Source organism: Pristis pectinata, chromosome 4, assembly GCF_009764475.1.
Source record: "Pristis pectinata isolate sPriPec2 chromosome 4, sPriPec2.1.pri, whole genome shotgun sequence".
Taxonomy (NCBI): Eukaryota; Metazoa; Chordata; class Chondrichthyes; order Rhinopristiformes; family Pristidae; genus Pristis; species Pristis pectinata.
Genome location: NC_067408.1, coordinates 85181987 through 85204442, shown reverse-complemented (window position 1 = coordinate 85204442; position 22456 = coordinate 85181987). Strand labels below are relative to the sequence as shown.

At 36.0% G+C, this 22456-nt stretch overlaps 1 protein-coding gene across 3 annotated transcripts in view; it reads right to left on the bottom strand.

The window, feature by feature from the left end:
- Positions 1 to 250: 250 nt before the first annotated feature.
- The window catches only part of LOC127569433 (tRNA (cytosine(34)-C(5))-methyltransferase, mitochondrial-like), a 33901-nt gene continuing 11695 nt past the window's right edge, over positions 251 to 22456 (bottom strand). For 2 of the 3 annotated variants that reach the window (XM_052014071.1, XM_052014073.1), the window contains 4 exons: positions 21691 to 22034; positions 15479 to 15633; positions 12999 to 13120; positions 251 to 2706 (listed from right to left, as the gene is read on the bottom strand). In XM_052014071.1, the coding sequence (XP_051870031.1) occupies positions 2445 to 2706; positions 12999 to 13120; positions 15479 to 15633; positions 21691 to 22034 (883 nt within the window). In that variant the 3' untranslated portion in view covers positions 251 to 2444. The remainder of the gene's footprint in view (positions 2707 to 12998; positions 13121 to 15478; positions 15634 to 21690; positions 22035 to 22456) is intronic. The other variant, XM_052014072.1, reaches the window with a different exon arrangement.

The window sequence follows — 22456 nt, the reverse complement described above, 5'->3', positions numbered from 1 at the left end:
ACTTTTATTCAGAGCCTTTTCATAAATTTGAATAATGATGCATTATTTCTGGAATGTACTGTTGTTAGTGATTTTGAGATTTGTAAATTGAAATTGAAAGTGAAAAAAATTATACACGGAGCCTACTTAGTCATTTCCGATTGTTTCCTTCTTGGTAGATGCATTCAGCTTTCTTCCTGATTTTCCAAATTACTTGCAGTTGTAAAATAACACAAAAAACACTTGAGTCCTTCCTCTTTTGCTAGTTCTGTTTTCTTTACTATCATGTATTTATAACAATTAATGTGTATGAAATAGTAATGTGTTTAATATTCACAGATTTGCTTTCACATTTATAAAAACCAAAAACAAAATTCAAAATAGCTTCTTACTGTAAAACTGGTGAATAACGGTTTACAAAGTATTGTTGGCAGGCTTGGTTAGGTTTAACGTCACTCTTATTTAATTAAATTGTGACTTAATAGGCACAATTACATAAAATAGAATACAGATACAACAGTAGACCATTTGACCTTTCGAGCTTGCTCTGCCATTCAATACAATTATGGCTGATCATCCAATTTCAGTGTCCTGTTCTAGCTCTCTCTCCATATTCCTTGATCCTCTAAGAAATATATCAAACTCCTTCTTGAATATTTAATTATTTTCTTTTAAACAGCTTTCTGTGGTGGAGAATTTCACATGTTTACCATTCTCTCGGAGAAGAAAATTATCCTCACCTCAGTCTTACATGCTTACTGATTATCCTTGGACTGAGACTCCTGGTCCTGGACTCCCCAGACATCAGCAACGTCCTTCCTACATCTAATCTGTCTAGTCCTGTTATTATTTTGTAGGGTTCCCCTCTCAAACATCTAAACTCTAGTGAATGCAAGCCTAATTGACCGCATCTCTCTTCATACATCAGTCCTGCCATCTCAGGAATTGGTCTGGTGAACTTTTGCTAAACTCCCTCCACAACAAGAACATTCTTCTTCAGATAAGGAATTCAAAACTGAACACAATATTCAAGGTACTTTCTTACCAAGGCCCTGTATAACTGTAACAAGATATCCCTACTCCTATACTTCAATCCTCTTGCTATCAAGGCCAGCATACAATGCTGCACCTGCATGCTTACTTTCCACATATAGGACACATGGAGATTCAGGTCTTCTTGCAGTACTTCCCTTTCCAATCTATCACCATTCAGACAATCATTTGCCTTCCTGTTATGCCAAAGTGGATAACCTCACATTTACCCACTTTATACTGTATCTGCCATGTATTTGTCCACTCCCTCAAGCTGTCCAAATCAACCTATTGCTTCTGTTCTAGCTCCTCAAGGCTCACCCTCTCACTCACAGTGTCATCTTCAAACTTGGAGACACTACATTTAATTCCCTCATCCAAGTCATTAATATACATCATGAATATCTCTGTGGTACCTCACTAGCCACTGCCTGGCACCCAGAAGACAACCCCTTTATTGCTGCTCTTCATTTCCTGTTGGTTAACCAGATCTCTATGCATTTTAGCACCTTACCTCAAATTCCACATGCTTTAATTTTGCATGTTAACCTTCTATGTTGAACCTTACTGAAACCTTTGTGATATTCCAAATAAACTACATCCACTGATTCTCCCCCATCTACTCTGCTTGTTGTATCCTGAAATACTTCCAGTAGATTTGTCAAGCATGTTTTCCCTTTCATGAATCCATGCTGATTTTTCCGATCCTGTCACTCTTCTTTTCCAAGTGCTCTGCTAAAACATCTTTTATCATGGATTTCAGCAATTTCCCCACTACCGATGTCATGCTAAACAGTATATGATCCCATTTTCTCTCAACCTCCAATTTTTTTTTAAATATTAGGGTAACATTAGCTTTTTCCCAATATGTTGGAACAGTTCTAAAGTTTAAAGAATGTTGGAAAATGACCAGCAGTTAATCCACTATTTCTAGGGCCACTTCTTTAAGTACCATGGGATGCAGACTTTGGGAATTTATTGGTCTTTGTTTATCTGATTAGCTGAAAATGATGGCTCTGGTAGTCAAACACACTCATAATCATGATTTTCACCAAAATACCACTGAAAGTAGTTAAGGCACAGAAAATTGCATTGTATCATCTTTTTGTAATTTGTTAGTATCAACTTATTTGGTTACAAAAAGAATCTCAATCTTTCCTTTTTGACATTATTACAAGTATATACTCATTACTTGAAAGTTTACAAGATGTAACAGTTAATCAATGATATGTTTAAATGTTGGTAGTAATTACTAATAGTTCTGTAAATCTTTCATATTTGAAAGATTCGAACTTTATAAATGTTCACAATTATTCAATGTGGAGGTAAGATTTTAATTTCTGCAAGTTAACTTAAGTATTTGGAAAGCCTTAAACTAGCTCAGCCTGCCACAATCACTAACATACATATTCATCTTTTAAACTTATTTCAAGTCAATGTGTCTTCCATAATTTGCTAACATACATCGGGCCCCAAGTTCTACCCTTTTCTGGCACAATTAATTGTCCATACTGTACACCTTCAGCAAATGTGAAGCTATGAGAAAGGGAACATGCCAAGTCTGTTAAATCCACAGTTTGAATGTTGTCACAAGAATTCAGGAGAGAGGCCACAACATCATCATTTTCTGCTCGAGACAGTGTACATGTAGAATAAACCATTGTCCCTCCAGGACACAGCGCCTCAAGAGCTGACCTGCAAGTCACCAGTAAAAAGAAAGTTAGGTTATTTCTATCAAATGCAGAATAGAAGTTAAAAAAAAACACTGTTCATTTTTGTAATTATACAAGAACTTTTGATGATGCATTATCTGTATAGGGATAGTACTTTCTAAAATGTGTTTCAAGTCATGCCATAGTACATCTTAATCATTCTGGCTCTAACAACATTAAACCGCGGGTAGACTTCCTGAAACAAGGTTTGGAAGTAAATATTTTTCAATATTAGATGAACTTTGATTTTGTGTCAGTAATAAACTAGAAAATTCAGAAGACATTTCACTTCACTTAAAAGTTTCTTCCCAAAATGAAGTTAACATTGGGAGCTCATATCATACACAAGTTTTACAGCTGTGCATTGCTAGCTGCTGTCTAACGAAAGTAATCCATCAAGAAGAACATTGTGGTTTCAGTTCCTCTGAATTATTTTTAGAACACCCTTTTTATATTTGCATAATTTTCACTATGCACTGCTTTAATATGGGTATTTAACAATTTAAAATAAACAGATTAATATAAGCAGCTGATCAACATGAAAAATATAGATTTAAGGCACTGAAAATGTATTAAATAACAGGAGAAAATTATATCAATTGACATTTATACTAATGGTGTGTGTGTGTGTATATATTTTACACACACACATACATAAAACATACAAATATAGAATGGACTTGTACAATTTTAGGTCAACCTTTCAATAAAACATGCATGGGCTCAGCAATATTATTTTTCAACCCAGCTTATGCCCTCTAATTGCAGAGCCTGCGTCACCATGGTTGCTTGCATGTAAATGAAACAATACTTTAAATGTTATACAATTTTTGAAGGAATGGCTCCGTTAGATCTCTATCAGTTTAGAACACAAAATTAATGTCCACAGAAGTATTGCAGCATGCGAAAGACACATTACTTTGGGAATGACATGCAAAATATCAACCAACAAAAAAAAAGCTTTCCAAATATCTCATACTCAATTAACTCCATTAATTTATAATATCAACAACAAAATGGCAAACATCTGAAACAATTTTGAAAGTTAACTACACTACAAGAGACTATGGCATTTGGTATGTTGTAGTATGCACCTCTCCATATAAATCTTCTTTTATGTAATTCTAAAGTATGGTTAGCTGCTGCTAAATGGGTTACTGGAATCGCGAGTTCCTGAAAAACAACCAAGTAAAAAAAAAGCTGATTCAATAAGGATATGACATTATGGACTGAAAAGTAATTTCCATTAAAGGGTGACTGTGTCAGCATCACTGTTAAGCATTTAGTAGGATAAAGTAATAGCTGTGTTGTAGGTCACAAATTTTCAGTTAAAACAAAAACAAATACAGCAAAACAGTAACTTCAAATAGTATGCATTGCAGTAAACAAGTTCATTTTGGTGGATTTTGATAATCTTATAAATGTGGACAAACAGTTTGGGTATTTTGAAATGCATTGATGTATCTTAAAAGGAGCAGGCAGTTTTGGTTAAACTATTTATCCACATTTTCATCACTATCTGGAAAATGGAGCTAATTTTGCACAATATATGAAGCATGATCATGCTTGTTGTAAAAGCTTGAACAGTACATATAGTTTTATAAGGAAAGTGACTTGTTTTACTTTTCTTACTTTAATTGTTATTTTTACTGATTACAAAACTTTTTTTAAATAATAGGTATTTGCATTATAACTATTACACTTTATCCTTTCAGGCTCTTGATTGGGCACAAAGGTAAGCCTGTTAGGTATTGGAGAAAATGGTTTCTAAAACGATGTAATGTATCATTAGATAGTTGCTATCCAACAGCACACTGAGAAGAACCATCACAATAGTGCCAATTCAATGTAATTGAATGGTCGATCTGTGGTTTGTTTCACAAAAGCATTCAGCCAAATGGAATTAATTTATACTTGAAGTTGTCATCTTTCAATGGTCAACTAATCAGTCGCTACCCTGACCTCCAAGATTCCCTCCATCTGCTCTCACAAATTGTTGTCTTCCACATCTGACCAAACATTCATTTCGCACACACAAGTGGGGGGAAAAAAACTCTACTTTTGATGATTAGTGTCAGTCATTATCACCGCAGTGGACCAGTCAACTGTCATGATTTTTGATGACAGAGCTATGAATATAACTGCAGCTGACAGCAGAGAGCATCCAATTTAGCAAAAATAAAAGTTGTATATACATTACTCCAGAGAGCAGTGAATTATTATCCAAAATGTTTATATTTTATGTAATAGCTAATACAGTTCATTGTATATCTGCTATACCTAATAGGTTTATTGTTTTAAAATGATTATGAACCAAGTTGGTTTTGGCTATTTTCATCTTTACAATTATTTGGTCAGAAAATTTCTCCGAACAATATCAACAGTGCCACCTAATGGAAATGTGCAGAATTTGGATACAAAGTCAGAGCAATTAAAATTTGACCCCTAGAATCCCAAATTCAGAATATGTATCACTCTGTCCAATTATATTCTATGAATTGCTGATGCAGTAGAGTAACTGCTATCACAACCAAATGTTACATCTTGCCTACACAGATTTTCAATTCTCCTGCAGAATGGATCTAACTTTACTGAAAAAAATTGAAATGTTGAATTCACACCATATTGGCAACTTCAAGGCCATTTTGTCAATCTTGCCACGTAATGTGCAGGAAAGTGAGAGCAAATCCCACAGGCAGTTGTTATATTAAGTTTATTGTAATCTTTCAACCCCAAGTTCAGGTAGCTCACCCCAGCATGTAATCAATTTGTTTTATCGCTGGGTCAGACTCTTGCACAATCAGTGGCAGTTCAATTATGGCCCATTATAAACATAGGTAAGTGGGAAAGACAAGTCTAACAACTGTATTTTGCTCAATATACATTTTAAGCAAAAAAAAACATTTCGCTTGTGCTTGACAATCAACCTTTAAAAGGTGGGAAAATAGAGGTGACACTTGAGATTATATTCAGAACTCCCCATTAGGTGACTAAGTACTGGGCAGTAAAACTATAGTCCCGATGGTATGGCTCTATTTACAAGAGTAAACACCAATCATGAAGGACAGATTTTAGATATTTTGTAAAATATATGAAGTCTATGAGGCAGAGGAAGAGACAGCCTACTTGGCTGAAAGCTTAAGGGGAGTAACTCAAGCATGAAAAGTTATCAGGGTTGTGTTTCATCTTAGATCACTCCAGTCAGATTCTGCCAGTTACATGTCAGTCACTTCAATTTGATAAGATAATCATTCAAAAGTACATAATTAGTTATCTCACTGCTCAAATAACAGGAAATTGCTTTGTAAACAAATGTAAGGAACTGATTCAAATTCAATGTTATTAAAACTAAAATTTGAATTTCTGCTTCAGCATCTGAGATAAATATTCTGTAATGATGGCTCATTAAATACTTCTTTGCACAGAAGATACTATTTTTCTTTTTCATGAGGATGATAACCTCCAAGCACACCTTGCTTGCAGAGCATATGGAAGTTAAAGAGGGAAATGCTGGAAAAAATACAAGATGAGGCAACATCTGTGGAGATAGAAACAAAAGTGAATGCTTCAGAATGATGATATTAATTCTATGCTGACCAACTTGCTGAGAATTTCCAGCATAGATTTTTGGACACTAAGTGAATTTAAGTATGAAGGGCAAGTGTGCAGTTATGATAAAGAATCAGCTGGAACAATGAATGACAGAACAGACTCATGAGGCTGAATGACCGATCACAGACTTCTCTTTTTTTTAAGCTCTTCTACTGATCATAGAGCTTACAAATTCCATTTCATTTTAGCATACTATATTGATAGCTTCAGTGGACATTGAATACTACACAACAATCATTATCCATTACATCACCTTTAACTCCTTAACCAACTTAGTCAGTCATTTTTGATGATGATGATGATAGGAAGTCGTTCCTGTATTTAAAACAGAAGCCTAGATTTTGCATCTCTGGGCTAAGCCTGAGAAAACCAGTGAGCTAAATGAAGTTGAACTTTGAGATGAGTGGTATTTTTAGGAGCTGATGGCGACAGCTTTCACATAGTTGGCCTATTTAAATAGTGGTAAAAGAGTAAGTTCCAAATGTTATGCTTCAGTTGTAAATCTGTGCAAATTATGTAGTTTGGTTACATACGAATTATCAATATACACAAATCTTGCAAATTAAGGAAGTTTTAATATTGCACTAGGTAGTTAGACATCGCATTATATCTACAATAAAAATATATAGGAAACTGAAATGTCACTAAAATAAGCCTTAATCAAGATCATAATAAAAGGTGGAAAGATTGAAAGTGAGTTATATATTTGAAAGTTATATGCTTTAAACAACTGTACAAGTACCCCTTAGTTCCAAGACATTTGTAAATTTGATGTATATCAGTACAAATGGACTCACAGCACAAAAAAAAATCAAATGTCATTTTCTTTGGCAGTTCCTTGAGATTAAGGATCACTTCTTCAGAGGTGACCAATGAGATCAATTTGGGAGTCACATACTCTTCCAGGAATGGGGCAGAAAATGGCTGACTGGGTGAGTGGTTTGAGGTAGTGCACTACTTCTGGTGCTTATACAGGGTTTCTGTGTGCTCCCTATGCATAGACTCAAGACTCTTCGCACCACCCTGAATGGTGCTTTGACACTGTCAGTGGGAATGTTACACTTCTTCAAGGAAGCTTTGAGCACATTCTTTTACTCTTTTTCTCTATCCACCTGGTAATCTCCTCCTAGGAGGAGCTTGGAAAAGTGCATCTGTTTCTGAAGTCTCATATTGGGCATGACGTTGATGCAGTTTACCCTACATAGCTGACCAGGTGGAATTAGGGCCTTAATTCTGGGGACATTGGCCTGGGAGAGGATGTCAACATTTATTTATTTATTTCAGTGAATCTGCAGCATTTTGTAGAGATAGTGTTGGTGGTATTTGTCCAGTCCCTTCACAGCCTGCTGCAGGTTGTCCAGATCTCAGAAATACATAGGGCAAGGATCACAGCTGCCAGTAGGCTGTGAATTCAGTGTCAGATCTGAGATGTTCAAATACTCTTTTCGCTCAATCTGTCGAAAGCTGTGCTGATGCAGTGAAGGCAATGGTGAATTTCATTATAGATAGTGGTCTACATTTTCCAGGAACTTGCTGTGAACCTGGAGGGCAGTGCAGTGCAGTGAGACAGGTTAGTAGACAACTTCGGCCTTTTGGATGTTAAGTGCAAGGCCCATCCTTTCTTGGTTAATGTGATTTTTTTTTACAGATGCACTATTGTAAAATGTAGTTCAGGTGGGATCAGTCTGAAATTTTTAAGCCTGTGGTTAGTAACGTCTTCATTCAGAATTCAATGGCTATGTATTCAAAATATTAGAGCTGCTTAGAATGCCACTTACCCCCCAGAATATTTTAAATTGTTAATTAATAAAAGCCACCAGTTTGATTAAAAACTGGAAGTTTCATACTTCTGTATCATTTGAAAGAATCCCATGATAGCTTAAGTTTTCAAGAATGTACTCAGAAGTAAAATCAAAAGGTCATGTTTTTCCATGGTACAACAAGCTTATTTCCCCTTTAAACAGCTTTAAAGAACTTTCTGGTGTTTTGCTTGCTGTGAATTTTTTTCTGTCCCTATTCAATTGAAATTTCAATGACATATTTTTTTTTAATTTGCTGGTTTGTCAAACTAAGTTATATGGCAGTACTTCCAAACAGTGTACAAAGAGAATCTACAATTATTTAATTGATAATAACAAAAGTGCATTTCCTTTTCTACTTTCACATAGTTAACTGCACATTTGCATCCACACTTTCTGCAACCAGGTTTACATAGTAATTTGCACTTAAAAAGTAATTTGATTCTACTAATATTTATAGACTTGAAGTGAAGACTTAGTTTGTGCTTTTTTTCCCTCTGATAATGAAAGTGAGTGTGAAGCCATTTGAAAAGTCATGTTTTATCTATTCCTTATACATAGAACATAACAGCATAGTACAGGCCATTCAGCCCACAATATTGTGCCAACATTTTATCCTGCTCCAAGATCTATCTAACCCTTCCCTTCCATGTAGCCCTCCATTTCTCTATCATCCATGTGTCTAAGAGTCTCTTAAATGTCCCTAATGTATCTGCCCTCACAACCTCTGCCAGCAGTGCATTCCACGCACCCACCACTCTGTAAAAAAAACTTACCCCTGACATCCCCCTTATATCTTCCTCCAATCACCTATGGAAAAACCTTCAGGATTAGAGCAAGTTAAATCACAGGTAAAAAAATCTGCTTGAATGATGTTCTTAATTTTTTTGTGCCAAATTGCGTTCAAGGAGCTAAAGGTTACAACATAATGCACATTTAACAATTAGGAATTGACGGAAATTTGACAACTCAGCAAAACTTTGATGCACATTTATTTGCTGTAATATTATTCACTATCCAACTACCCAGAAATCCCAATAGTTCAGCAACCAGCTCTCCAGGTAATGTTTGCCACATTCCCTTCCCACTCGTCGGGGCCTCATTTTCCACACTCTTTCTCCATTTGACAGAGCCCTGGTTCTAGAGTTCGGTCTTCACTCACCGGGACGGCAACTTCCATGCTCCCTTGCAACACAACAGTCTCTGGTTCCCACAGTTCCTTTCAGCTTACCCAGTTCACTGGAAAATGTATTATATTGTGTAACATCCAAAGGAGTGAATTAAAGGAGTGGTGAGGTAGTAAGAGTAATAACATCCAACTATCCAGAAAATCTGCCAATCCAGTACCAAAGTCCTGAACATGCCGGATTATTGGAGTTTTACCAATGGTACATGATACACACCATTTATCTTGGTACAAAAATTGCAGTAATGTTGCATTGAAAGACTGCAGATGAAAGTTTTATTCGAGGAAAGAAGGAAATTTACATAGAACAAGAGACCAAAAACAAGTGCCTTTAGAAAAATAGAATGAACGACCGCAATGAGACTGAATAAGAATAATTAGCATAAGATGAAGAGAAAGAAATAATTAATACATAGTTAGAACTAGAGTGGACCAAGAAAGAGACACATCTGGATAAGATTGCTCAAGCAGATTGGAAGGACAAAGTAGCATCAAAAGAAACGACGCAGGGTTCTATTCCCATTGCTGAGACACAAGCTAATGGGACATCTGCAAAGATACGGTGTTATGGTTTTACAGAACCTCCTAATAAAGGTAGAATATACCGTTGGGGTTGGAAAAGGAGCAGGTTGATATGGAGGTGGGGCTGTCAAAGAGAGGGTTAGAGCAAATCACCAGTTTGATGCTCCAGTTCTCATGATGCATATGTAGAAGTCCTGGACTTTCTTTCATTTAAAGATTTTTGTTTGGAAGCACCAGCAATTGTCAGTAGGATCAGGCCAGAAACAGTAGAATGTATGCAGATGGAAGTCATGTGGCACAGCTAGTTGGGGTTAGGTAATGTGGGACTCAAGGTGGAACATGTTCAAATCAAAAGGAGGTAAAAGCAGCTAAAGTACTGAGCTATTAACCAATGTTGGACTTCATCTATTTTGCAAAAAAAGAGTGGAAGAAGTCTGCTCAATAAAATTAATACCAATTTATTAACAAAAAATAATAGTTAAAAAGTAGCATTACTACCAAGACTATAAAGAAATCCACATGAGTAATCTATAGCAAAATTAAGATTATTGCCAATAAATCTACTAGTCACATTGTAAACAGCTGAATGGTGCAATGTTTAGGTTTGAGCAGCAATAACTAAAATATTCATACTTCAATATCGAATTCCCTCGAACATATTTTAATTATTTAAGCCATATCTTTAAAACCATTAAATAAAACAATAAATCAAAGATTTTTTTTTAAACCTTTGAAGCATTTAAACATTTTTAATATTGGAAAGTCGTAAATTAGTTTGATAAATTTGCTCACAATATTGCAAATAACCAAAAGCTTACGCTTCTCTAACATTCTTACAAAAATTCAAGTTCAGACAATAATGGCGGCACACATATAGAAATAGAAGCACTCAACAATTGGTAGCATTACTCTGTCATGTCCACATTGAAAATGCAGTTGTGGATCCCCGCTGTAAAAGCAACATCTTCAAATCTGCAAGAATCTGAGGTTTTCAGTCCATCAAATAATATTGGCCGGATGTTGTTCTCATTAGCAAGAATTTGTTACATTATACTTGCCCACAGAGTTTCTCATAGGTTTACATTGACACTTGCTGTAAATTAAAAGCTTCTACACTGCATCTGGAACTTACATAAAGAGTTTAACAACTGTTTATTTCCTTAATCAATTACTGTGAAGGATTATTAATAAGTGCATAGTCCAATCTAGGAGATGTTGGTTAAGATACAAAGTCTATCTCAAATCAGGGAGAAAAAAAATCAACAGGGAAAAAATATTGAGTTAGTTAAGAGATAGAAAGAAAACAAGAATGTTTGACAGTAATTAAGACCTATCACATCTCAAAATGGTGGTTCCTCTGGAATAGATGAGACCCAAACTTATTTTGGTGTGTACAATATACATCCCTCAGGTTAAACACAGCACTTATGAAAGCAAGATAAGTGTTTTGCCCAGCATTTGGAGGATCCAGATGTCTCAGGCAGCAATTTTCTGATTTCAGTATTAACTGCAAGCTTGAGAACTCTGGTAGTGCTGTATAATCTCCACTGTTTAGCCTCTTACATTATTTATCACAAAATTCAGTCCATTTACATTTCTTGTTGCTAAAGACCTTACAAAATTCTTTTACATATTGCTGCTAGGTCTTTTCTTATTTCACCTAATTCTAATTACAGAATTTAAACTTCACATTATGGTTGTTTTATAATTAATAACTGATTAAAACAAGGGTAGATGCAGTAATTAAAGTAAAAACTGTTTAAAATCTGCCTCTCCCTGGAAATTACATGGCTTTGGGTAGATAAGGAGTGGTGACATTGTCTTGCAAAATGCATCATCACTATTTAGTAATTTCCTATCATTTTTTTTGTATGTATATAGCCTATTAAAGGTGGTCAATTAAGCGGTATATAAAATACTAAGAAAATAATAAAATCACCACAGAGAGATATATTTGGAATAATATTCCCATTTGCACATGGAAGAGCATGCTGAAATTAAAATAGTGGTATAATTACACAGCATCTATAATGACAATCAAATAAATTGTCTTATTAGTAATCATCCATTTTTGCAGATGTTTTGAAACTCCACAGTTATTTGAATTAAAATAAATGTAAAAATCAAACTTTAAAATTGTACAACTTGACAAAAAGGAGGCATGAAAAATGAATGTAATGCACCTGATAAGAACTGCATGGTTTATAGAGGCTCCTGAAGACCAAGTAAAGACAAATGTCACATTGCAGCCTTCTGAACTCAATTTTGAATTCTCCAATTTTAAATAACTCACTCTTTCCTTCAAAAATGACTGCTGGCTAGCTCAGATTTTATTATTCTATTCGTATAGTCTGGCCTGATATGCTTGTCCACAGCCTCGCCATTGACTACACATTACACAAAGCATAATATAGTTGTAACTGCATGCATTAATGCATGTGGATTCACCATATCAGATATATTCCCTTTGTTCTACCTATCTCTTCCCAACCTTTTCCGAGTTATGGTAAACTAACTTGTTTTTCTATCATTCCCAGTTCTAACAAAGGGTCCTGCATCTGAAATGTTAACTCTTTTCTTGGATGTCATTTGACCTGCTGAGTGTTTCCAGCATTTTCTGTTTTTATTTAAGACAAATATCATATTGTTAAATAATAAACACCAGTTCATGCAAAAAATCGCTTATGAACTCAAAACAAAAAGGAAAGAATAGTGAGCACTTAATTAAGGTTAAGATTTACCATAAGAATTGCTTGAAGAAAAAAAAGAGACCAAGATCAATGCAGTTCACCTATCATACTGGCAGTTACATGATACATGAAAGTAGAGATGTGGCCTAATTAATAACCAGTTTATCAAAATATCTACATCAGACCCAGAAATTACAAAAGGAAAATCCGAGTGGTGGTGAGTTTGGGGACCCACAACCCCAAGGTCACCTTTCTTCCTTAGGATGCTATACTTACCAGAAAACACGTCTCAAATGTCATTTTCTGAAAGAAATCTATGCAATCTACATTTGAACAAATCAATACTCATCTCTCAGGAGACCGTGTTCCATAGACTGACCACTTGCTTATTGAAAGCATTGGACAATTATTCCATTTAAAATGTCAAAACATGAACAGATGAGCTCTAAGATTTTTCTTCCCATACCTCAGTAATTGCTTCTGTAAAACAGGTAGATTAGGTGTGTGTGCAATCCTTAGGCGAGCCTTAAGGACATCAGAAGAGAACAACCAACTTCTGTCATTTGAACATGGAGCATCCACTAGCACCTAAGAGAACAATAAATAATCTTATTGGAAAACATTGTAGAAGTCCAGGTGACAGAATACCATTTTATTCAAAATGCCCTTCTCTTTCCACTCTGAGGAAATGGAAGGTGACCTATCCAGTAATCCTCCTTTAACCAATAGCTTCAAAATTAAATTATCTGCTATTCATTTACTGTTTGTGAGGTCTTGCAGTGCACAAATTGTCTGCACTGTTTACCTTTCTAACCGTACCTGTACTTCAAAAAGTAATTCAAAGTTTTAAATAACAGCTAAAAATAATAGTATACTGTAGGATTGGTAGCATTTCACTCCAAAACCCTCTCAAAAAAAATGTAATGAAAACTGATAATCAAACAACTTTTTCTACGTGAGTTGAAAGAGGCTATATGAATTAACAGCGAGGTCCTCAATTTTGAGGTTTTTGCACTCCAAGGTGTCCCAGGACGAAATGCATCTGGAAATTTGTCAAAAAGTTAATGAGTGACCTACTCAGGGAGTGACATCTCAAGCAAAGCTGACCACCAAAGGAAAGCACAAGAAACCTCAGTCAATGTAACATCGATGAATTCTAAAAGCTACTTGTGAGCTGAGACATTTGGGAAACTCATTATTTAGTTAATTACATCTTTGACTTGCTGTTGTTGATAGGTTGTCTGTTGGGAAAATTATGGAAATGTTATTCTCCTGGCATAACACTTGAGATTGGCAACAGAACACAATATTGCAAAACCCACAGGGTACCAGTTCTAAGTGTGGTTTAAACATATGGCAAACTATAACTTCTGACAGTGTCAAGCTCACTTTATCAACGGAGATAAAATCCAGCAGTCAGATTACTGAATTCCAGTATTTAGCGTTTGTTAAAACATAACTAGCAGTTTATGAAAAAGATGGAGGTGGAAAGGGGTACAGTGGTTGCATGAGCTAATCAGTACTAAGGCCATGTAGTTTTAAGGATATTATGAAATTTAATTCCTTGTAATTTACAAATGAATAACTGGGAAGAAATCACCTGAAAAACTTAAATGAAAAATATCATTATTGCAAATAAATTAATTGTTATTTTTAGTGAAACTACAAAAAACCTATAACCCAATTGTATTATATTCACACTTGGACTGATTGTCCTTTTGCAAAACACAAAGGACCTAAACAATATATTTGCAGACTAATATGGGCTGATTTCACCCAAACAGAAATGTTTAGTTAAAACTGGGAACTTAGCACCCCCATGTGGCTTGTGTCAGTACTGCATGGAAGTTCCAAAATCCAAGAGCACAAAAGCAGCACAACCAGGCCACCTGGCTGGCCCCTTCAAGCCTGCACCACCATTCAATATAATCACAGCCGATCTACCCCAGGCCACAACTCATTCTCTGAGCCATACCCTGAGAGCCTTCAATTTCCCAATCTTTCAAAAAAGTTTATCTTCCTCCACTTTAAGCACTTAAAACGATCCAACCTCCACAATTCTCTAGGGTACAGAATTACAAAGATTCACTGCCCTCTGCATAAAGAAAATTCTAGGCATCTCAGTTTTAAATGACCAGCCCTTATCTTGAAACCATATCCGCACAATAGAGACAAGGCAGAATCAATCACTCTATTTATAAATGGACAAAGGTGTAGCATTTCATCCGATATTGAATGATGGCAGGATGTCACCCATTTCCCAAATAAATGACTTTAGTCCGAGACATCAGTTACGGAGCCACCATGGAAGAGACAGTGGGAATATAAAGGAGTTCTAGATTGCCATACAAAATGGCACTTAAAAGTAACTTCCATAATTTATTTTCACAAGTGTTATTTTGAAAGCACTTTGGAACATCCTGAAAGGAACTAGAGCTGCTATATTAACACCTTTTTCCTCCACATTGACACTAATGCTCACCGCCCTTGATAATCCAAACTCACACAATAGCTAAGGAGCAGAATGTTCACAACATTGCTAATTAAATGTGGCTCCCTCTGCCTTATACTCTACTGTTTTATCTGTCTAATTCCACCTTTCAAATGCTTCTTTTTTAAAAAAAGTGTACATTGGGCATCATGTCCCTTTTAATTTCATTCTCAATTATTTCTGTAGCATTCATGGATTACATAAACTGCTCCATTCCAATGTAGAGTACTTAATACATCTTTATTTCCATATTTTTCACCAGGTCATTCCATAGTTTTTTTATTGCCTTTATATTACCTGCCTTCTACTCCAAAGCAGAACACTAAAATCAACTCAGTGCAGTGTGGTCCTTGGGCATAAGCCCAAGTCTCAGTTACAAAGGAATGCACTTTGAGGTATTGCTAAGCAGCACATTCACTATGGTCTGGCAAAGCATAATCAAAGTGCAGACTCACCTTGTCAAATATTTGTGGCTGTTGTGGACCAATGTCTCTTCCATCCAGGTTGGTCACAGAAGTTACCCCCCTTAAGTCCTCAGGTACAAAAGACTCCAGTGTTTGCTTCAGCCACTTATGGCGTAAACTGTCATGGTCATTGCACAGAAAGTGACCTTTTAAAGAAAGAGAAACAAATCTGAGATTGTGTGGTCAGCTATACATCTCCCTATGAGACAAGGAAGAAATTCTAGTAGATTACTGTGTCTTTTCTATACGTTTCGCTAACACAAAAGACATCTACTTTGGAGAAATATGGAAAGAAAACAAAGCTTTTCTAAAATTTGTTCTCTTTCAAATAATAAAACTGAAAACTTAACAGAAATAGTCACATTTTATTAACAGTACATTTAAGACCTTCAGCACCCTGATTCTTCTTGTGGCAGAAGGCAATTGGATTTTTCTTCTTTCTTGAAGATGGTCATGACTACAATTTCTTGAAGATCAACTGGCAGGTCATCCTCCTCCCAGTTGTTGGAGAGAAGGTTGTGAATTTGTACTGAAGTTATTCTTCACTAAGTTTTGGAACTTCAGCAGAAATATGACCTGGCCCTGACATCTTCTTATGCCTCAACTCTCATAATACTAATTCCAGTCTTCACTGCAGTGCGGCACTATCAAAAACTTTAAACCAAAGATCCATCTGTGCTCTTAGGTGAAAACAAAAGATTCCATGCTCTATTAATGGATGAGTGTGAGATCTCCCTTAATGCCCAGGATGATACTTACAGTATCCCTTAATTAACATTGCCATATAGAATACCCAATTATAGTTTGTCATACATTAATGAATGTAAATCAGTCACAGTGCTACCCTACAACAATGACTAAGCTTCAAACAGAACTTCACAGATTTCATGCTCTCTGTGAAAAGTGCATTAGCCCTCCAACTTTACCTTTTATTTGTATTTAAAACATCATAGGATTATGAAAGGCACTCTACAAGTCTAAGTCATTTTTATTTGTTAAAGAGTTTTAACTGTTTTATTGAGGAGTTATTTTTAAATTGTTTCTCTGCCTCAAAACAAAACTTCTCCATAAGGCAAATATTGGAATCAAATATTCAGTCTGGCATCATAACGTATCACAAACTTCTTTTTACAAAACTGTACTGAAAACAAACATGTCAAATTGGCTTGAATCTCATTCTACCACCTTTCTTATCACTTTAATTTAAAGGGAAGCTTTACCTTTTCACCCGCCCCTGGCCAGGACTCAGCAAAACTTGTACTGTAATTAGCAATAAACATAGAAATTCAGACATTTTCCTAAGGTTCAGCTGCCATCCATTCTCAAGTGAGGTTCAAGACAGCCAAGGGAATTCAAAGTTTGTTATCACTCTCTGCGAGTCCTCTAATTCTTCAAGTCTTTCTTCCCTTCCTTGATATACGTGCTTTCTCCCTTCTTTGGGATTTTCTACCAAAGAAAGCTGTCATTAAATAGATTCAGTATTTCCCTGCAAAATCTGGCCATAATCTATTTTCCAGAGATTGGAAAACATTTAAACTCTAAAAAGACATTGCTATTCTTTTGTTCTAAGACTATAAGCTTTGTTGTGATGAATGAAACCAAGTTAATAAGCAAATCTAATGAATATTTTGTTGTAAAGTAAATAGAGAATAAAAGCTAAATGCCAGTAATAGTTTGGAGTGGTCCAATATACCACAAATGCAGAAGTCAAGAGGTTTAATAGAAATGAAATTACCTTGACATAACTCCTTCAGAATCTGCTACACTTTACATAGATATTGGGGAGCTTTCCACCAAGAGGGTTGTACTTGATTTTAAATCCCTTTTTTCGTTGAGAGCAGCTGTCATAACAGCAATAGTATGTGGTGAAGAACTGAAAGATAAATTATGGGATGTACTCACCGCAAGTCTATCCAGCAGAGATTATGAAAAAATAATTGTCAGGTTGTATGATATAGCATTTTAATTGTACACTTGATGGGAATAATAGTAATGCAGAAGAGTGTCTAAGCGTGTAACTATTCCCATCAGGCTATAAGCCAAGTTCAATCTCTAGGTTGAACAGATGATATAGAATAAAAGTGCTTTGAAGAAAACAGTCATAAAGATGAGCAATGATTCTAAAATTAGAATGTTCCTACTGTAACAATAAGACAAATCATAACATGCTGTAAAATAGATATGATCAACTTCACTGAACATAACTAAATGAAATGCAGTTCAATTAAAAGCTGCTGTATATCATCGTAACAATATTCTGTTTCAAAATGTTAAACTTCACTAAATAAACAAACTACTATTTAGTTCCTATAGCTCCTCTCTACACAACCTAGTCTGCAACTATTCATGTTTTACTAATGTAAGAAGATGCTAAAATTAGATAGAAAATTCAAAAGCATTTCAGTAAAGCATTCTACCTATAAAAGTCTGAATCTACTTACAAGAAAGAGCTCGAGTCATTTGCAGTCATGTCTATTAGAAAATTAATGGAGCCATCTAAATGGATTCTAAATTTGCATATGCTATCTGAAGCTAACTGCTCGTGTAGAAAATGTCTGTGACATTATGTGGAAGTTTTCATTTTGTGGAAGTTTTCATTTTAAAAGAAAAAAAGTCAATTCTACCATATCATAAAGATTCCAGAAAAGATCAAGGATAGCACTTACATAATTTGCATTCAAATATGTGACTAAAATATATTCAATGATATTAGTATGCTGATAGTTATACTTCATATATAGACAGAAGTGATAAAGTATTTATTAAATTTTTATCAACAAGTTTACAACATATAGAATTTGCAGTATGAAATAAGCACCATCTATACCTGTTGTCCAATCATATTCAACTAAATGCAAGTACCACTAAACAGTTTTGAAATAAAGCTCTTCCTTTAAGTTGGGCATAATTAAGGAATAAATTGGCAGCAACATCCAGCATCTGCAAAAGGGGTAGTTAAATATGTGAATCCAGATGTGGCTTTCCAAGTGAAGCTTTGCTATATTGTTAACTTGCCACAAGACTCACCATTCATACACAAAAAAATGAGTAACTATTACATACTGACTAGACATGCTAGAAAATGTTAAAGCATGTCCATTTAAGAAGTGAATTTTTAAATGGTGTGAGAAATCTTAATTATTGACCATCACCTTACTGGCACCGATACTTTAAGAAATAAACTGAAAATAAAAATCAATTTTTCTTTTACCTTCACTGCCTCTTAATTCTCTTGAACTCAACCAAACTCTAATCCATTTAATTCTGTTACAGTATATGTTCAATTTATGTCTCTTGGTATGGATCGATGGGATACCTCAACAAGGCTTTTTCAGGATAATTAATGGAAGAGACACACTACTCCCTGCGAATTCATAGAGGCCCTAGATCCCCTGTTTCAGATTCCCAACAACTACAAGTTGTCACACCAGCCCAGAAGGCCCATAGCAGCTCTAAACATGAAGAACAATGAACACTGTTTGTTTCTCATTGACCGAAAAACTGGGACAATAACTTCTTTGGGTAACTTGTACCCATTTGCATGAAATTTCTTTGTGAAAATAAAAGAAACTGTATTATGGAGGAAAAAAATATATACACACATATATACATCCAACAGACTAGCCACAGCAGTTGGCTTCCAAGAAAAGCATGGGTTATCTGGTTCTTGTCAGCTAGCTCATCTCCGACTTCCACGTGGGGCATTAAAATGCGAAGTCAGAGACTAATTCACCTTACATCTTAGTCCACCACTGGATTCAGCAGCAAGTCCAGCAGTGCAGCAGTGATGTAGTGAGTTGAACAGTAGAGTGTTCTATTGTAAGTTGAGCATTATGCCAGCCAGTAGAGTGATTTCATTCATTGAATGGGATCGTTGACCTGGAATAAGGTGAGGGTAGGCAAGTGGTTTACTTAGTTCTCTTTTATTTTACTTCCTCTTAACACAATTTTAATTAATTTCTAAAACTTTAGTTGCTGTAGTTATTTTATTTGTTTTAAACATGATTCAAATATGTTTATATGTACATGAGGAAAAGGACATCTAATTGAACTTTAAAAATAGTTCAAAAGCCATTGACAGCAGCAATCTGTCAAAAAGCTATCAGTGTCTTTTTGGGCAGGGCCTTAAGTCCGGTCACAGCATATGATCTAGCCATGCAGGATTCTTGTGCGTGGAGGGCCAATATGATCTGGCTCATTTCATGTATATATCCACAATGATTCTGTGGAAGAGCAGGTTACAGTCACAGATTTCTGCAGTTAAATTGTCTCAAGTTAATTGCCTACTGCATTTATTCCCGAGACTCCTGTATGTCCACTTAAATTATATTTTACTTAAAATATTTTTCCCTCCTCGCAGACTTGGATTAAACTCACTTTTGCCTCTTTCAGCAAGGTCTAATTGCTTTCATCCTAATTAATCATGATCTTCTAATGTTATTGCATTAATTAACATAATTTATGATCCCAGTTTAGTTACTACTTGGCCAAACATCAGTGGATGATTGGTTGTTATGTCACCACATTTTGCCATTTCAAGCCTATTTTATTTCAGATTTCTAGCATCTGCAGACCTTTGGGAGAATTTCTTCCTGAGGTTGCTTGCTTAACCCATAAACCACAAGTTTTTTTTGTACTTGTTATTCAGGTCTACAAAATAATAAAATAATTTCACACTATTTGTGAAAAGGTAATTTTTATCTGTATCCAGGAAGATAAGCTTGGAATCCTTCCAATCCCATTTATAAAGGCAAATGCAGCCTTTAAGCAGAAGAAAATCAAGACATCTGAAGTTGATGAAATTAAGTAGAACGTGATCCCTGAAGCATGCTCTTTCCTTGAGGGCATGGAACACCAACAAAAATCTCACATGTCCTCAGGGATGCCACGATCACGACCATCTTCAAGAAAGAGAGCTCCAACTGGAAATGAGGGATCACCTTGCTGTCAACTACAGAAAAAAAATCCATCAGGAAGTCTCTCTGTATGGCCTTCTTGGATCTCACAAAGGCCTTCATCTCTATCAAGAACCACTCTGGATAATTCTTCTGAAGTATGGTTACTCCCTAAATATGCCACCACCTTATCCAAGCTCAACAACAATATTCAGGCAATAATACAGTACCAACTCCAGCACAAACTCCACTGGGATTAAGAGAGGAATCAAAGAAGGGTGGTCTCAATATTTCCTACTGCAATAGCTTATTAGGTACTACCAGGCCCCCACCAAGCAAATGGATGGACAGAAAGCCAATTAACCTCACTGACACTAATCCAGAACCAAGGATATCCCGACTTCAGTCATTTAACAATGATGTTCATATAGAAATAGGATGTTCAGACAATCTTCAGCATGTTTACCAAAGATATTGGAAAATAGGAATGTCAATTAATACTCAGAAGACTAAAATCCTCCATCAAAGAGCTCTCGATGCTCCAGCAATGCAGATTCAGGAAGACTCTGGAGAACACTGAGCACTTCACACATTTTGGAAGTAATCTCTCACAAACAGCTAAACATTGACAAAAAAATCTGATATTTAAAGTGGAAGTGGCCAATTAACCTGCACAACTTTGAGTGTGGGACGAAACTGGGGCATTGGGAAAATGTGCAAATTCCATACAGACAGCAGCAGAGGCCAGGATTGAACCCAGGTCACCAGAGCAGCAAGGTTGTAGCACTACTAGTTGAGCCATTCTGCTGCCTGATCAGAACATTCCACATCCTAATCCCATCCAGTTTAACAAAGTCTTTCCTTACGTCATCTTTGGTTCTTTTGCCAGAGTCACATAGCTTGGAAACAGGCCATTCGGCCCACCACGTCCACACCGACCAGTGGGGACCCATCTGTAATTAATCCCATCTTCCAGCACTCGTCCCATAGTCTTCTATGCCTGGGCAATTCAAGTTCTCGTTTAGACACAGTAGGATGCAGAAATTACTTACTTCCTTACCTCTACATTGTAATTGCCATCATTTCTTTTATGGTTACCTCTGGATTTTCTGGCTTTTGGTTATTGTCTAGATAAGGCACAAGTTTGAGATGACAGCATTTATCTTAAATTTATGCCTTATCTAGATAGTAACCAAAAGCCAGAAAGCCCAGAGGTAACCATAAAAAAAATGATGGTAATTACAGTGTAGAGGTAAGGAAATGTAATTTCTGTATCCTACAAGCAACATGGAATAGTGCAGCACTTACGTGGAGTGGCAGACTGCAATATTGCCACAGATTTCCCTCCGGGAGCAGCACACATATCCAACACACGCTCTCCATCTTGGACATCCAACGCAAGGACAGGCAGCAAAGAGGCCGCATTCAGTAGGTAATATTCCTTCAACCTTTCGGCATGATGCAATAGTCTTGGGAACCGGTTCTGGGCCCTGCTGACGTAACATCGTAAAGAATGCTTGGAAAATGGTAAGACATCTTGCAGAAAATTCCAATATCCCTGTGATTGAAGAAGCTGTTCCAGTGCTACACAGTGGCTGAACTTATTCACAAGTACGCCATACTGCCAGCTGCAGGGAAGCAGCAGCACTTCTCTGAAAGACAAGCAAACAAAATCAGTAAAAATTAATTTCTGACAGAAATACAACCTTTTTGTTGCAGAGAATCGTATAGCTAGCAGAAAAGATGCAGCTTAATAGTATTGAAGCACATAAGTTTCACACTAAATTATCCATTGAGCAATGGCTCACAGGGTTACTTGGAGGCACATAGAAAAAAATAACACCTTCATTGACAGGTATATGCTTCCAGTACAGACCAGCTGGTCAATCAGAGAAGCAGATAATGGGAGAATTGCCTGGCTCAGTTGGCTAATTACTAATTTTGCCCTGAAAGATTAACAGTTCTATAACTCTTGTGCCACCCATGTGGTTTAGAGCCATCTCAACTCCAAAGCGATGTATTCACCTTCCTCATCCCCAAGTAGCAGTAGTTCTTCCTCAGATATTGATGCACA